General features: G+C 42.0%; 1 protein-coding gene across 2 annotated transcripts in view; it reads right to left on the bottom strand.

Moving 5' to 3' along the window:
* Positions 1-17,920, bottom strand: part of TTC39C (tetratricopeptide repeat domain 39C) — a 55,275-nt gene that overhangs the window by 29,334 nt on the left and 8,021 nt on the right. The window contains exon 1 of one of the 2 annotated variants that reach the window (XM_071418359.1): positions 6,739-7,116. The exons of the other annotated variant lie outside the window; for it this stretch is intronic. Coding sequence (XP_071274460.1) covers positions 6,739-6,872 — 134 coding nt within the window. The 5' untranslated portion in view covers positions 6,873-7,116. Of the gene's footprint in view, positions 1-6,738; positions 7,117-17,920 lie in introns of those variants that run through there. 2 annotated transcript variants of the gene reach the window in all.

Genomic DNA, 17,920 nt, shown 5'->3' with positions numbered 1-17,920 from the left:
TTTAGTTTACATTTCATAATCATCCCAAATTTGTTTTGTTAAATGAACCCTCAGTATACATTTCTATTTTTACTAGGAATATACAACCAGAAGAGAAATTCAGGAATATAAAAATAATTCTGTGGCCCTGCTCTATCCAGTTTTTATCCGATTTGTTTTGTCCTCCTGCAAATTAACGGGAGATTGTTTTGCTCTAACTTCAGGCTATGAACTTTAGACACACAACATCAAAACACTGGAGATTAGGAGAAGAATTTTCAATTGTATGTTTAATTTGAAAACTAGTTACAAAGGTGAGAGACAAGCTAGTTATATCAGCAGATTTGTACTAACTCTCCACTTGCACTCTCTAAATCTGTCAGAATTGGGGACTTAAGCAAAACCTTTTTTTTCCAACCTGACCAAAATCACTTTCCATGACCAACTGCAGCAGCTTAACTGACATCATGTAACTTCTTTAATACCTTGAAAATCCTGAAGTAGATTAAAACAAAAACGTATCTATCCTATCACAACAGCCTGAAATACTTTCCCAGAAGCAGCAGATCAATGAGTGGGTGCACTAACATGAGTAAAAAGTCTTTAAAGCATTTGCATTTTTCACAGAATTAATTTAGGAAGATCTGCTTACTATCACACCTCTTCTGCCATCTCCAAACCTGACTTCTAACCTCTGAGTTATAAACCCAGATTTTAGTTTAGCTTTCTGTCATCTTCCCTTGGACTTCTAGCCACCAGATACTGCTCCATATTCTACCATTTTCTCTGGCAACACCACCTGTCTCTGTCAAGAAGTCCACAAAAGTGATCATCTCTGCATACCCAGCTCCTTGAAGATTTAAACTGCAGAATACTTAAAATATTACTAATCTATCCAAATAGCCAGAAAACTGATGCTGGTTTGATGTGCATCGTTATTACTATTACTCTGCCTGGCACTGAGCAATGAAATCTTGTCTCACTGGGGTACACATTTAGAATACTGCTATTAAAAATCACTTCCCTTACAAATAACTCCCTTTTCTATACATCCATCTAGCAGCTGCTCCTCTGCCCATGGCTGCAACAAACAAAAGCACACAGGGTTGCTAGCAGGGCACTCACAATTTATTCTCACGCTGCCAATCCAGATGCTATCATCCTTTGCCCAACCAAGTGACGTCAGCTCCTGCTCTGCTGCCCTCATCTTTAGAGAAGCTGCTGCAGCATCTACTAAATCACTTCAGTTTTGCTCTTAGGGTTCCTTTGCTGAGGTCTATAAGCAAGAATTTCAGCAGTGGTTAGACAGCCCATACATGGGTCATAATCCACCTACTGATCAATGTTGGTTTAATGTCACCTTGCCTCAACTTGCATTTGGGTCAAAAGTATTTTGGGCCACAGAACATTTTAAGTTGGTAATATGAGGTTCAAATGCCTATTCATAATGGACTTCTGGTTCATTACTAAGTTTGTGTGTCTGTAAATATACATGATGTAGCACGTTACCTTTAAATTAATTTCAGGTTTTTTAAGCAGCCATAGTAAGCTTTTCCCCATTTGCACCAGCTTCCAGTTCTCCACATTCTGCTTTACCCTGGCAGGCTGAACATGATGTCTTTCTATACTAGCCCCATTCTTTAAACCTTTACACATTTTGTCTTATAATCACATTTCTCTATATAATCTTCAATTTCTGCTGTGGATATGACCTTACTGTATACATTTTACTTGTCATTTTGTGCCATTTATCTTTCCATTAGGAAATTTTTCCAGCCTTCTCAGATGTTAAAATCATTCACGCACAGTCAAATTTCTCTTGGGTAGGAGACAGAAGATTGTTGGATTTCTCATGAGATAATAGCCCTGATCTTATGATTTATGCCCTGGCAGCCAGGAGGGCCAACCATGTGTCCTGGGGTGTATCAGGCACAGAGTTGTCATGCAGTCAAAGAAAGTAATTGTCTGCTCTGCCCTGGGGCAGCCTCAGCTCAGGTTCTGTGCAGTTTTAGGTGCCACAGTGTAAGTAAGGCACAAGGCCATCAGAGAGCATCCAAAGGGGGGCCACAAAGGTGGCGGTGAAGGGCATTCAGGAGAAGTCCTATAAGAGTGGCTGAGGTCACTTGGCTTCTGCAGACTGGAGTAGACAGAGAGAAGACCTCACTGCAGCCTACAACTTGAGGGGAAGAGGAGAGGCAGACACTGATCTCTTCTCCCTCAAGACCAGCGACAGGCCTCAAGGGAATGGCACAAAGCTGCACCAGGGGAGGTTTAGGTTAGGTATAGGAAAAGGTTTTTCACCCAGAGGGTGCTCGAGCACTGAAACAGGCTCCTCAGGGAAAGGGTCACAGCACCAAGCCTGACAGAGTTCAAAAAGTCTTTTTGGACAATGATCACAGGCACATAGGGTAATTCTTGGAGTTGTCCTCTGCAGGGCCTGGAGTTCAACTCATTGATCCTGATGAGTCCCTTCTAACTCAGGATACTCTATGATTTGACAATTTACATTGTGAGTCAACATTCAGTGAAAAAACTCCTGGCTTTATTTAACACAGTCTTCTCTTAGCTGGAGGAAGTTTTTTAATCATTTTTGAATTGCAAATGCTCTTAAGAAGTGAAGAATCAGCAAAAAAATAAGTTCTTTTGACAGTTTCTTTCCTTCTTATATGTCTAGAAATCCACAAAGCTACAAGGGGAAAAAGAATATTCCAGCTCAGCATTCCTTCTAGTGTCAGGGTGGTTCAGCAAACCAGTACTATCCTGATGCTTGAGGGCTCCATCTTCATTGTCTATGTCCTTGGTTAACCTCCATACCTCTTACAGTTTCCATAGACACTCAAAAGTTTAAACTGATGAGAACTAGGACAGAGTCAGCACTGTTCAAGCTGAATACAAAGATTGATATCTGACAGTTCCAAATATGAGTTAGCACTGAAGGAACCTAGTATGGCTACAAGCACTAAGGACAGTGGTGCTGTCTGGTAAAGATCTACAAAAATACCACATCCACTGGTATTTAATTCATGATCAGAACATCATCACCACCAGCAGGTAAAGGATCTGGACTTAGAAAAAAAAAATAAACTCGTGAAAAAGCATATGCAGATATACATGCTACATGTAGATGATTTTTCAAACCCAACTATCTTCCCTCAAGTATAATTTAAAACAACAATACTCCCAAACAACACCTGACAAATCATTAAGTGCTTTAGTGTGATAGTCAATGCAGCTCCAACTACATGTTGTATCTGGCACACAATTGAATATTCGTCTTCTTCAGATCCTCTATAGATGTGTACATGAGCTGTAACCACTGGAAGACAAAACACCACTCTCCCAAGTCCAACACAGAAATCATGATTCTGCAGCACATAATTTCAAAGTACAACCACTTTCAATAGGCAAGACTTTACTGGTGTGGATATGCATATGAAACACAGCTGCAATTCCAAGCCCGCTTTACTCAAGGACTGCATTATGATCAGCTTTCAAATGTAACTGACTTTAGGCTCAGCAGTCAGCTTTCTTTTGACAGTTTTTTTCTTATATGCTTAGAAATCCTCAAAGCTACAAGAGGAAAAAGGACACTCCGGTTCAATACCCAATAGTTTCTGGAAGATGCAAAAATGCAGAAGAGCAAAGAAAAATACATACTGCCTGTTTTAGAGACAAGGTTGCCTATTGTCCCATAAGGACAAAGGCATTAATTTGAATTCTTCACAAGATCTTTCAGGTGGCAAATTAATTTAAAATTTAAGTAAAAAAAAGCGTAATCAAAACCAGCAGTTTCTAAGAAACTATTTTAGGTAGCCTAAGTGATGTGGCTACTGAAATGGAAGTTTTGCTGAGTACCTCCATTCTTCACTTCTACAATTCATTAGTAACTGTTAAGCTTCTGAAAGGAGCTAAACTACCTGCATAGGCAGTAGTTTAGAATTAACACTTTCTACAAGAAAGGTCACCTGAAATGCAGACAACACACACCCATATCTAGTTTAAAAAGCTGCATGCCATCAGACATCTTTGACATCTAGTACCACTAATTACAAACACTGATATTACATTATGGAGAGCTTCTAAACACTCCTCGATGGGTTCTATTGCATCATTCCAAGCAGACACCTAATTCCAAAACCATATTCATTGGGAATGCATGCAAGCAAACATATATAGCACTGATTAAGTCCTTGCAAAAAGAACACATTCAAGACAAGCACAGAACCAAAAACTCTTGGGAAAAACAAGTGGTCCTCACTGCAAATGTCTCCAGAATTCAGGTTTATAGGAAGTTGAGCTTAACTTGCTGCATCTTCTCGCCTGTATGAAATCCAAATTTTCATACAGTTAATCTGCAAGGGTTTCAGTATTCAGTAAGGGTTTATTAGTTCACAGCAAGAGGAAAGCTGCTACAAATTTTGGGATGAAGGACAAAGTTTTTAAATTACTCTGAAAAACTTCAGCCCAAGAGAGCAATTATCAATTTATGAACCATGAACTATTAATCTTACTAAGGGATTCGTATCTACTCCTTGCAGGGGGTGATTAAAAGCCACAATCAGAAAGTACACTGAACTCAAAAGGCATTTCTTGATAAAATCAAACAAAGAAAAGCCTGCAGCTGGCAAAAAAGATTGGCAGGTTTCTGCATTTAAGATATCTTTAGTAATAAAACCTTCTAGATAACCAAGAGAAGTTTGCAGAAGAAATCATTATTCACCCTGTCAAGGGAGGATTAAACTGCATTTTGAGAACAGGAATCTTAACAATTTCACTCCCTAGAACTACTTTAAAGTGTAAGAAGCATCACATACCTAGAATTTCTAGACTACTTCCAGATTCAGACTACTGAGAGAAAGCAATGGCAGAGCAGAAGCGAAAGTAGGAGAGGAAACCACACTGAGTGTTCCTTAACTGGCACCTTAAAAAAATTACACAACACAAAGGCACGCAACCAAAACCAACAGGTTCCTTAGATACACAGAACAACTGAGGGCTACAAAAGAAAAATACTCAAGAAGTAACTCATAGGGTGCAACTTCACATGACATAGACATGGCAATTACAGACAGGGTTTAGTGGTGTTCTTGGCAGTGCTGGCTCAAGAGGTGGACTTCATGCTTATGCATTTGAGGAATGCAGAATTGGACCTTGCTTGTCACCTGCAATATTCCAGTTAGTCCTTCACAACAGCATTTTGTGTAACATAGTAGTATATACTGGAGACAAAAATGACACATTTAATATTAACCTGTTGCAGGTACACAAAGTGTTATTCCGTTGTTGCTGTTTTTAAGCAAAATGTTCTTAATGTGTCTCAATCCCTGCACTCCACTTCCAACCATCCTTTCTGTAAACAAGATTTAAATACATAAGTACATCATCACTATGAAGTTCTATTTTAAGTCAACCAAAGTCTTTTTTAATCATACAGACAACAGCATAGTGCATATTAATTATTTAGAACGTATGCACAATTACAGCAGCTCAAGCTCGAGTGGAAGACATTAGTCCTAAGAAAAGGAGCAAGGACAGGTAGGGGCAACCTTTTCTTTAAACCTGACTTACACAGCTGCACTAATGCTGCTCCTACTTAATGCCAGATGCCTACTTAACGCAGAAACGTAGACATGATGTATGTGGGGATTATGAACATAATCTTACAGCCCAAAGAGAATCACAGCAGCACTCACAGACCTTTTGCTACTATCTATTTTGTGTGCTGAAGACCACGTCAGACCACACACGAGCATCGGAGCGAAAACCCCCCAGGACACATCTCCAGCCACACGTGAGTGTTTACACATACACGACAGCCAAATGCAGACAGCGCTACCGAGGGACCCCTGCTCAGCCCTTCTCCACCCCTCCAACGAGGCACCATACACCCCCCACATCATCCCCAAGCCCCTTTGGCCAAGAAGGCCAACAGAACCCTGGGATGCATTAGGGAGAGCAGTGCCAGAGATTGAGGGATGTCAAGGCACACCTGAAGTGTGTAAAGTCAAGGTAAAGTCAAGGCACACCTGAAGTGCCCTGTTCCAGCTCTCTGAGTACAAAGGAGCTATGGAGCTCCTAAAGTGGGTCCAGCAGAGGGCAACGAGGATGACTGGGGGACTGGAACACCTCCCTGAGGAGGAAAGCCTGAGGGAGCTGTGCCTCTTCAGCCTTGAGAAGAGCTGACTGAGAGAGGACCTCGTCACTGTGTATAAAATTGACCCATCCAAAGGGAAGGTGTCAAGAGGATGGAGCCAGGCTCTCCTCGGTGGTTCTAAGCAGTAGGACATGAAGCAATGGGCAGAAACTGATGCACAGGAAGTTCCACCTGAACATGAAGCGGAGCTTTTTTACTGTGTGGGTGGGTGACCCTGCATGGGAACAGACTGCTCTGAAAGCTTGTCGAGTCTCTCTCATTGGAGATATTCAAGAACGATCTGAGGACAATCTTGTGCCATGTGCTCTAAGATGACCCTGTTTGAGCTGGGTGGTTGGACCCACTGCGGCCCCTTCCAACCTGACCGACTCTGTGATTCTGTGAAACATGCGTGTCCCTTCCCCATGAGAGCGCTGACCGAGGCAGTCACCAGCAGCACCAACCCTTCCCGCTCTGAGGGGCCGGGCAGGGTGAGGCTGCCCGCCCCAGGGCCCCCTGCGCGCCCCCGGCCCCGCCGCCCGCTCACCGCCCGCCCGCGGGGGCGGAGGGGCCGCGCCGCGGCAGGGGCCCGGCGAGCGGGCGGCGGAGGGGCAGCCGGGACTGACCTGTATTTCTTGAAGAGCTGGTCGGACTCGCGGAAGCCGTTGTTCAGCAGCATGTTAATGCCGGCCAGCGCCAGCTCCGAATCCTCGATGGGCAACGGCGCTTCCCCGTCCTCCCGCTGCTCCGAGCCGGCCATGACGATGAGGAGGCAGCGGGACCCAGCCGACTCTCCCCTACCTTACTACCTACGTACCTACCTACGTACCCAAGTGCCTACCCGCCCACCCCTTTCCGAGCAGCCCGGTGCCGCCAAGGCGTGCCTGCGGGACGAGCCGGGAGCGCCCGGTGCTCGCGGAGGCGCGAACTCAGGGTGCCGCTGCCGCAGCCGCTCCGCATCCGCAACCGCGCCGAAAGCGGCGGCGTCTGCCCCGCGCCCCAGCGCGCAGGCGCCGCCACGAGGCCGCGCAGGCGCGGGACCGGCGCCGCGTGAGGGGCTGGGGGCGCAGCGGCCGCCGTGGGGCTCCTCCTGTGGCGGGGCTGCGCTGACGGCCCTGCCCGCGGAGCGTTCAGCCGCATTAAGCGGAATCACAGCCTGTCTTGGTTTAGGAGGGATCCACGGGGGTCTTCGAGTTCATCTCCCATCCCTGCATAGCCATCCCAGAAATCTCACTATGCGCTTGAGGGCATTGTCCAAAGGCTTCTTGAACTCTGGCAGGCTTGGTGCTGTGACCACTTCCTTGGAGAGCCTGTTCCAGTACTCAAACACACATTCTGGGTGAAGAACCTTTTCACAAAATCACAGAATGAACTAGGTTGGAAAAGACCTTTGAGATCATCAAGTCCAACCTATGATCCAGCACCTCCTCATAAACTAAACTATAGCACTGTGTCCAGTCTTTTTTTAAACAAATCCAAGGACGGCAGTGACTCCCCCACCTCCCTGGGCAGAAAGTTCCAGTGCCCAATCACTCTTTCAGTGAAGAATTTTTCATTATAATATCCAGCCTAAACCTCCCCTGATACAGGTTCATTCCCTCGAATCCTATCACTGGTCACCACAGAGAAAGAGATCATTATCTGCCCCTCTGCTTCCCTTCACAAGGATGTTCAAGACTGCAATGAGGCCACCCCTGAGTCTCCTCCAGGATGAACAAGCGAAGTGATTTCAGCTGCTCTTCATATGGCTTCTCCTTCAGACCCTTCACCATCTTCATTGCCCTCCTTCCAACACTCTCTAATAGCTTAATGTCTTTCTTACATTGTGGCACCCAAAACGGCCCCCAGCACTCAAGGTGAGGCTGCCCTAGTGCAGAGCAGAGCAGGACAATCCCCTCCCTTGCCTGGCTGGCAATGCTGTGCCCGATGCCCCCAGGACGTGGCTGGCCCTCCTGGCTGCCAGGGCACTGCTGCCCCTGCCTCCCTGTGCCACCCTTCCCTCCCCATCCTCACACCTCACCTTGCTTTGCTATCAGGCGCTACACAGGCCAAGATGGCTGCTACCCATCCTCCTGCCCTCCACAATCCTGTGGCTTCTTGCAAAATCCACTGTGGTTTTTAATGGATGGATTGTAGCAGCTGGGGCTGCAGCCAGCCCTAGAGTGTGAAGAAGAGAAGTCCAAAGTCCTCCTCTGACAAATAACGTGGCTTTCCATTTCCAGAGAATTGATTTTTCTTTTTTATTTTATTAGTGGTTTTATTCAGTGACTGCAGTCACTAGAACAGAGAGTAAACGTTTCTCTTTCATACAATGGTGACTTTGTGACCTCTCCAGTGCAAGTCTGGGAAACAAAGGTTTCTAGGAATTTGCTCCCTGTCTCTTGACACATACCTTCATGATTAGCAATGTGAACTTACATGTCATGCTGAAAAATCAGCAAAAAAATCAGCATTTGCGAGTTTGGTTCAGATACAAGCTAGTCTGGCAGGCATTTCCAAGCACAGGATGGGTGAGAAAGTACACTTGTGTAAATATATCCATTCCAACCCAAAATGGCCAAGTACCTGGACACTGAAAATACACCCATGTTGTTTCCATCCTTTTCAAGAAGAGGCTTTCTTTGCTGTGCTTAAATTTAGGTGCGCAGAAGGCTAATACCAACAACCTGGTCTTGCTTCCTGATGGCTAGAAGAGTGCTACAGCTGCTCTTGAGAAAAATTTAGGACTCAGCCTTCACCCACCTCCCCTTGGTAGCATACAAAAGAATGGTACCAAACACTACTTTTAGTAGCAACCCCTTTTCCCTGTCAAGAAACACGTCTGTCTTCCTGTGAATCAAGTTGCCATATTTCCGTACATGCCTTGTGGGAATTGCTACCACCCCCTCGGGAAATACTTTTTACCAATAACTTCTTGAAATAACAGTTCTTGGAAGGTGTGGATTGCCTAATGCCAGGAGGCTTCTGCAATCTGTCAGGTGTGAATCGCATCCTTTGGCTGATTGTCAGCCTCTCTGTTAAACACTCCAGCAGGGCTGGACATTCAGGGGGTGTTTAAAGAGGACACATCTTTAGTTACAGTGCACAGCTCCAAAACAGCATGAGCTGCACAGCCTAGAAATCCTAAAGGGCTAAAAAGTCAGCACAGCATGACTAGGGAACAGCGTGCTCTCCAGTGTGTTTGTAGGTTATTTGTGAAATTTGGACTCCAGAAATGCAAGCAGCCTCAATAAAAGGAAATTTCAGGTTGCAGTTGCATTGCCCTTATTCCTTACTCTCATAGGTTGCAGTGTTTCAAGACACTGCATTCCAAATGAAAACAATTACTCCTGCAATATTATCTGCCAAGCAGAATTCATGGGCAGGGGTTCATGGTGGAGCAGTTTATTATATCCTTCCCCTTTGTCAGATGTAATCAATCAAGAGGCAATGAATCTTCTTGTGGATTCCCTGAAAACTTGTCATAGGCTAACTTCTACCTCCAAGTACTATTTCTGAGGAGCAGCAAAGAGCCAAGTCCTTTGTGCAACACCTACTCCATTTCTCCAATGCTACACTCTTATTTCCTTGCCTCTCTGTTTGAGTAATAGCGTGGCAGGGCTGTGTGCTTCCTGCAGGTTTGGGTCCCATGCACAAGAAGCTAGAATTCTTCTGAGATCTTCTTTCTAGTACCCAGTTGCTCCAGACCTTGCTGAGGGCTGGCACTGATAATTTCTCTTCCGTAACAAATGCTTTTATAACCACCCGGTGACTAGCTATTAATTTTCAAACTCAAGATATGAATAGCTGAATCAACAGAAACACAGTTATAAGTGTACAGAAAAAAAACCTGGCAGAATGAAACTGCCCTTTAGCTGTTCAAGTAGACAAGTAACATGTGGAACACACTTTCCTTAATGAAGAAGTTGACACGTGCAGTTTGACTTCATCAGCTGAGCAGCAGCAGTTTTATAGTGCCCATGTTGTTGTGATCTGCACTGTAACTTTGTTTTCCTGCTGAATTGGATTGGAAGTCAGCAGAGCTGTAGGTCTCCCTGCTGTGTAACAGCAGATGAGGTCTTGTGATGGGTTACAATTAGTTTGATTCACATGGAGGATGTGATATGACTGATTCATCCTGCTAAAAATGGCCAAGGGAGCAAGAAAACCACAGTGAACAGACTACATGGATGATTTGTATGTGCCAATCAAAGCTTACATTGACTTTGCAGTCTAACAACGCTCTAAGCATCTTTCTTGAGGTTTTTTGTGTTTGTTTGTTTTTTAAATTCCTGGTAGCATGCTATCATCAGCAAAATAGGGCAGTCATCAGCCAACAATTTCAGCAGAGGGGTCAGTCGGTGGCTAGCTTTCCCCTCACCTCACAGCTCCCTGCAGGGCAGTGTTGAATAACCTGTGCTGCTGTGGCCTGTTACCTCTCATGAAAAAAGGTTGAGGCAGCTGATTTGTAATTATTCAAGGACAGTGAAGTTACTGGTGAGCAAGAATTGTACTTTCAATAAATTAACTGGCCTGAAATTTCCAAGACCTTTACTCTAGCTTCCCAGAAGCTGCTAGATAATGGAAGTGGTTACAATATTCACAACCTCTACATAACTGTGGTGGTGTTACAACCCCTTTGCACAACACTGCTGTTGTAGTTCAAGATAGCCTGTACCTTTGAATACTCAACTTCTCTTCCCTTTGACAAGCTTTCCAAGTTACTGCCCTGTCTTTGAGCTTCTGACAGGGAGAAGTCTGGTTAGTCATCACACACTGGTCCCTGAGTAAAAAATATTGATGTTTTTCCTCCACAGTCTAACTGGAATTTAGCCCTACTCATAAACAACAGAGAATAGCAGAAGTTAAAGTAGCAGGAAAAAAATTATTACAGAAACACATATTGATTTATCCAAAGCCCCAAAGAGAAAAGAGTTAAAAAACCAAGGGCAGGCCTATATACATATTTTCTTTAATATAATTTTCATAGTCTGTAATTTAGGTCCCACGTATTTCAGGGCTCTTCTCCACTGTGTCTGGATACAGCAACCTAACCCCTTGTTTCTGTCTCAGAGTGCCCTAAATCTGATTTTGCTGGGTTTCCCTTTACCTATATTGTTCTAAAACTCTACCTCTGTCCTGGAATACCTCAATAAGCCTGTACAATTTGCAGTTTTTAAGATGGTGATGAAATTTCAGCAGTTGATTTAGAATACTTGACAATCAGCATTTAAGTTTGAATCACTGCTCATTTCAGTAGAGAAAAGAAAAATCCTTCAGGATGGAATTAACTTTTTTTTTTGTTTGTTTTTTCAGAAAATGTGACTGTGTATGAATGTAACATGCTGGAAATAATTACTAAAGTCATAAAGACATCTCCCACACTTTTTGAATCAGACACAAACCTGGAGAATCTGCTTCTGTAATTTTGAGCTCCTTTTTGAGGATTTGCTGTTCTAGTGCAATATCAGATGCAGTCCCATTGTTGGCTATGAAGGGGTGTTGCAATCCAGAGTACAGCCATCTTCTCCAAACCATCAGAGGGGGCTTATCTGTGTCAGTGACTGCCAGTAATGGCTAGTGAATGTATAAATGGGAGGATCTTCCCTTTCTGAATATAGGAAGAAAAAAAAATAAGTTCACAAGTACATTTCTAAGGAAATGTACTTTTAAAGTGGCTAAAGTCACTTACTCTTGTGCTTTGTGCCTCACGCTGTACCTCTGATCTTGAACAATAAAGATGCCTGTCTATTGTGTCTGGTCACTTAAATATTTATGAGTGGTGAGCTCTGCATCGGTTATCATCATGCATTTTCCATACAGCACAGCAACTAAGCAATACTACAAAGCCAAGCTAATCTTCAGAGCTGGCTCTTGACATTTCCTGATTAACATGCACTGTCCTTCTGAGGGCTAAACCCTGCCTGAGGACACACACATGAAACGATTTGTCTGTTCTGTCAATAGACAAGAAATATGCATACATACCCTGCTGAAACAGAACAGGCTCAATGAGTCTCTTCATCCAAAGTACTCCAGGAGTACTGAAAATTAGTCCTTTGACCCTTTTTTTTTAATTAAAGAGAGTTACTGTAATAACTGTAACTCTGCAATAACTAATTACTGTAATAATAAGAATAACCAATATTTTTTTGCAGTGGACCTTACTTCAGAATCAACTACTCCTTCCTCTCACAAGCTTTCTGTTGTCTCTGCCTTTTTTTTTTTTTTTTTCAAGAAGCCTTTTGTGTAGGGTGAGCTATCAGATAGAAGGTGACTGATCCTTTAGTCCTGGTCTCTTGAGCAATGATTTGTGACTGCTCTCATTTAGTCTGTAACACAGACTGTGCTGTGTCACTTCTGCACGGAGCAATGACAGAGATGGCTGGGTCAGAGCAGGTAAAGTTCTTGGAAGTTCAAAAAGGAGAATGAAAGATGAGACAGAGCAAGTAAGGGCAATTTTTTTTCATATTTGTTGTATTGGATAATGTTTATTTTTATCCACACATTGGTGCTCTGGACCCAATGTATAATCAGGCATATGTTGGGATAAACTGATGTTCAGTCACACAGAGTTATTTTTACTGAAGCATATAAAGGTGTATAATTTTTGCTATATAAAGAATGCTAAATAACAGAGCTTTTCAGTGTTGGAATTTTTTATCCCAGAATGTGCTAATGGCCAAACATATGCACACAGTTCCGGAGAAAACAAAGGAATACACAAGTATTAAATACTAACAGCTGCTCTGTTCAGGCAGCAGACACATGCTGTCCTGTTTTATAAAAATTAATTGGAAAGACTTCCACTCAAAATAATCATGCCACTTGAATTTTTAAGAGCCAATTCAAAATGTTTTACTTTCAGAGGAATTACTTCCTACAGAGTTCAGATCTACATTTGGTTATAAAAATACCTGCTCTGTATTGCCACACAGCAGGAAATTCAAAGGCCAAAGGGATCACCAGAAATCCACCAGTTCTAGCCCAGTCCTTTCTGGAGAGTCAGAACAAATTCATCTAAATGGCAAAGAAAAATCTTTTTCTGAATGTCGTTGAAATACTTTGAGTACAGAGAGCCTATAGATTATTTCCCTCATGTTCTTGCTCCAGTGTACAAAGAAAACAATTATATGAACCTTTCTTATAGAAGCAAGGGGTTAGTGGCAAATTAAAACAGGTGAGCTTAATGGTTTTGTGTATGGAAGGTGAGATAGGATGTCTTGCCCAAACTGGTGCATATAAACATTATTTGTCCCTTGTTTCTACATTATGGGCTCTTGATTGAGGCCCAGTTGGTCTTTCAATTTTTACAACAAATAGCAGCTTTGGCCTTTCACAAGCAGTCATACATTTAAAACCTCTAATCATTTTTGCTGATCTACTTTGGAGGGGCCCTCCAGTTTTCCTGCATTGTTTATTTCTGCATGAAGCCACTTTACAGACCAATTGCATTTGTGAAGGATTTTTTTCTATTTGTTCCTCTATATACAGGCACATATATCTAGCTATATTGTCAACAAATCATTTATCCAGATAGTGAGGAAGTTCCTTTGTACTTTCAAGCTTGTGGTGAGAAGCAAGTAATCAGCAAGGCCATAGATAACCTGTGGCAAAGATATCAGCCTCAATAAACACCCTTTGTGTTACTGCTCTCCCCAGTCCTTGTCACTTACAGTAATCAAAACCTCTTGTAAAACATATTTTGAATTGTTTGGAACATAATAAAGATAACATGTTTCTAAGGCATATTTTTCTTTCACAATTTTAGCAGTAAATATTTTCTCACAGGTGTCAAGCAGCTTGATGCCTAATGTGATTTGAAGTGAGACTATTTAAAGAACACTTGTCAGCAACATTTTGTACTTTTCTACTTCCATTTGGGACATTTGGCTCTATATGTGTTCTATAGTTAGCATTTCAACAATTTTCACTTTCTTCTTTCTGTAGTCCTTTGCCACAGAAATGGAAAGGCCATTCTGCAGAATTGAGCAGCAGAGGCTTTATTTTGAATGTTAGGCATCACTTTTGTGTTTCAGTTTTGAAATCTACATTTCTTTCCCCTCTTTTTGTTCCTAGACTTAGAATGGGGAATCTCTTGTTTAAAATTCTAGTGACAAAAATGTCAGGAGACCCCTCTGGTGACAGGTTTCTTCCTGACATGAAACACAAGTTTATGTAGCCAGATTGTCCAGGTAATCATTTAGAGGAGACTAAGACCTCGCTTTACTCTCCTTGCTTTGAAAGATCATCACAATTGCAATGCCCAGTAGTGGAGGTAAACAGAAAGGAGGGCATGAGAAACAAAGGCCTGGTGGGTTGTACCCTGATGGTTGGGTACAACCCATGAAGGCAGAGGAGAACTCAGCAGGAGGTTATGAAGCAGCCGTGGCAGAGTTGTGAATCTCCCACTCCTGGCATTAGTAAAAACTGCAAACAACGAATTCTTGTGCAGATATCCCTTTTGGCCTGTTTTCACATTTTCTGTACATTTTTAGATGGGACTACTACTTCATGGTCTAAGAAACCACTGTCTCCTGACAGCCATATGTCAGTCACATATGAAGGAATTTGCTTCACCAGTGCCTTTCAGCAAGCTGCTTAAATTGTCCATGCATTGGTTCTCATATCTGTTGATGGGATTGTAATACCCAATAATTTCATGCATCAACATTAGTGGCTATGCTACATCAAGATGTTTGGTGACCTATAACGGCCTCACACCAAAGCATTTTGACTTTCTGTCACTGGAATAGACTAAGCAGGACATGTTCATTGGAGCAGCTCTGTCAGCAGTGTACATACACACCATACCTACAAAGATGGTGAGCTCCTTCCCTTGCATTTACACCTACTTAGCTACTGATGCCTTTGTCCCAAATTATTTCACTTCCTTATGTTTTGGGAGTTTAATCATGTCTTCTGGAGCACACTGCTCTGTTCTTTACAAAACTCTTCTCTGAGGCTTGCACACATAGAGGTGGCAATTGGCTTTTAAAAGAAACAGTATGATCTGCAGCATATATCAAAAGTCAGAAAAAAACCTAGAAACCATATTGAGAGACAGATGCTACCTCAGATATCAAAGTTTTTATTTCTGGATACTAGCTTTTCATCTGTGAAATGTGTTTTGGTCTGACAACTTTTGCTGCTCACTCAAGAAAATAACTAGCTGTACCATTTAATTTAGAGAATTTAATTTGCAAGAAAAGCCATAGTGTCTATTTGTATAAACCTGAAGTGAAGGACTCATCTTCTTTTAAGGGTGTACTCAGGCAGTATGTTTATTTAGATACATTCAGGTTACAGCATTATCTGGACACAACAGCTAAATAAAGCCACATGCTTAAATAATCTTCATTCTAGTCTTTGCCTTAATTGTGGGTTGTTCTATAATCATGAACATTAATTTAAGTGAATGGGATGCCAGTTTATATGAATGGAGGATTCTTCACATTTTGATGTGTAAAACTGTAAAGCAGACATAAAAAAAGTCTGCTTTACAGTTTTACACTGTAAAGTCTCTTGTCATTTCGTGAGATTATTTTCTGTAGCCAGCATTTAAAGAGAATTTAAGAGACTGTGAGCTGTTGCTTGACCAACTAGACTTTGTGCTGACAGTTCTGTAATGAAATGAGCAACCCAGGAATGCATGTGTTACCTCCTGGTACTTAATGAAATAAGCAGCATGCAGCTGAGTTCCTATTCACTACAATAAGTGATTTCTCTTTTTGCTTACCATTAGGTTTTCCATTCTTCCACTTACTTCTGGAAACTCGGGCCATTGATTTGGTATACGTATTCTTTACAAATTAATTTATAATATGTTCCTATTTGGGCACTTGTTAATCAAGGTATGTGAGTTGGGAAACACTCTTGACAATTATAGATTCCTCGAAGTAGTGACTACCAGAATCCGTTCCCACTACAGGAAGTGGCAGCTCTGCAAGCAAAACACTGCATTGCAGATAAAGGGAGACATCAAAGTCAAGATTCTGAGTGTGTGTAATGGTAACCACAGGAGTAATTTACAAATCTTAACTCGCAACAAGATTTTTATTAAAGTAACATTTTAATATCAAATTTAATAACCCTCCTCTTTTTAGAAGTGTATTTGGATTCTGAAAGCACTCCTGCCTTTCTGAAAGCACAGTGCCTTTTAAAACCATACATTGGGTGACTTATCCCGTACTGACTCACAGTTGATTGTTCTACAAACACGTTTCATGAGGCTGAGAGCTACATACAAGGTAAGTACCCTAAACTGAGTTGCAGAATTTTAGCCATTATGAGTAATGCATGGCAATAACCAGGATAATACAGTGTGAAAAGCTGTGCTTTTACTGCAGGCCATTTCTTCAGAGCTCATTTACCAGGCACAGCAAAAGGAGAAACAATCTTCTATTTTTTCAGTACACTTCCCCATTTTTCAGTTCATTAGCATTTTTTCTCAAATGCTATTTTCTACTGCAATTCATCCAGCAAGCATTCCTCTGGTTTCCTTTCCATTCCTTTCCTTTTGATAGCTCTTGCACTCACCTATTTTTAGAGGGGTTGTACGTATACAAGCACATATAAATACGCCTTCTATCTCACATCTCTTTACTTTATGTGCCTTTTATTTGGGTTCAACCTACGTTTTCTTCTTAGATTCTCAAGCTTCAAATCATACAAAGCACAGAAAAAAGTAGTTCATCATATGGAGATGCCAGAAGATAACCATGCTATGTCTGGGGGACTCAGTATTGAAAAGGATGAGTGACAAAAGCATTTATAATGTCAAATTTTCCCTGTAATTGGAAGCAGGAGATAATTTCCTGTGGCTTGTTCTTTTCTTCTCTGTGGCCTGCTGACAATACCACACAATGATGTTTTTATAGTTGGGTCATAAGGTGGGCTGAGTATTCCTAAGGACTAAAGTATAATAAAGTGCTGCATCCATCCTCAGGGGTTTCTTGCTTGGAGCCCAGAGCTAGGTTGGCTGCTGCCATGTGCATTTACAGCATATGTTTGAGATGGTATCCTCAAATTTTGTTTGAGGATGACTAACCCTCCTCCACTGATTACAGAAAGATAGCCTAGAGTATACAACCAATTTTTGTCCACCTGAAGCTGTGAGATGAATAACCACACTGCTCCACAAATGCTATGGGTCTTACTCAAGTCAAGTGGATACTACCAGTGCTACTGGCTAATTTTCTATGCACCCAAGTCTGTCTAGCCATTCCATTTGCTTAAAATCAAATAGGTCCATGTATTTTGTAACTTTCTCTGGGTTCCCAAATGAAAAATAATGAGTTCACCTATTCTTATGGTAAAAGCCTTAACATTTTTGTCTGGATTTGGTGGTGGAATGTGCTCCTGTAAGCACAGCTATGCATGAAATGCAGATGCATATGACAGTGTTACAGTGCTTTATGGTGCTAACCAAGGTTGTTTTGTTCATTGCTGTTACAGGGCATTCACAAAAAACCTCATTGGTGTTGCCCACTGAAACACAGGAGATTCGTGTTCTCCATATAGAAGCAAAATTTTGTTTTCCAACAGATCTCTATGCCTTAATAAGTTTCTAAAACTGCAGTTTTGTTTTCAAATTACTACTTGATGCAAACACTTTCTGCAATTTTTGTGAATTTGTTATAGCTGGGAATGCCTACATTTTATTTACACAGAAGTAAATCCAATGGAAACATGGCATATTATACCCAAGAATTCAAACATGCACAGGAATTCCCCAGCAGAGAGAATGGCATAGGCTCTTACCTCAACAAAAGCCTTGATCAGGCAGCTGGGTCATACAATGAGCAAATGCAAAGAGCCACATGGAAT

Source organism: Agelaius tricolor, unplaced genomic scaffold, assembly GCF_023055355.1.
Source record: "Agelaius tricolor isolate 1412-34295 unplaced genomic scaffold, bAgeTri1.0.p SCAF_2, whole genome shotgun sequence".
Classification (NCBI taxonomy): domain Eukaryota; kingdom Metazoa; phylum Chordata; class Aves; order Passeriformes; family Icteridae; genus Agelaius; species Agelaius tricolor.
The sequence above is the reverse complement of the archived record's forward strand: the minus strand, read 5'-3'. Positions and strand labels throughout refer to the sequence as shown.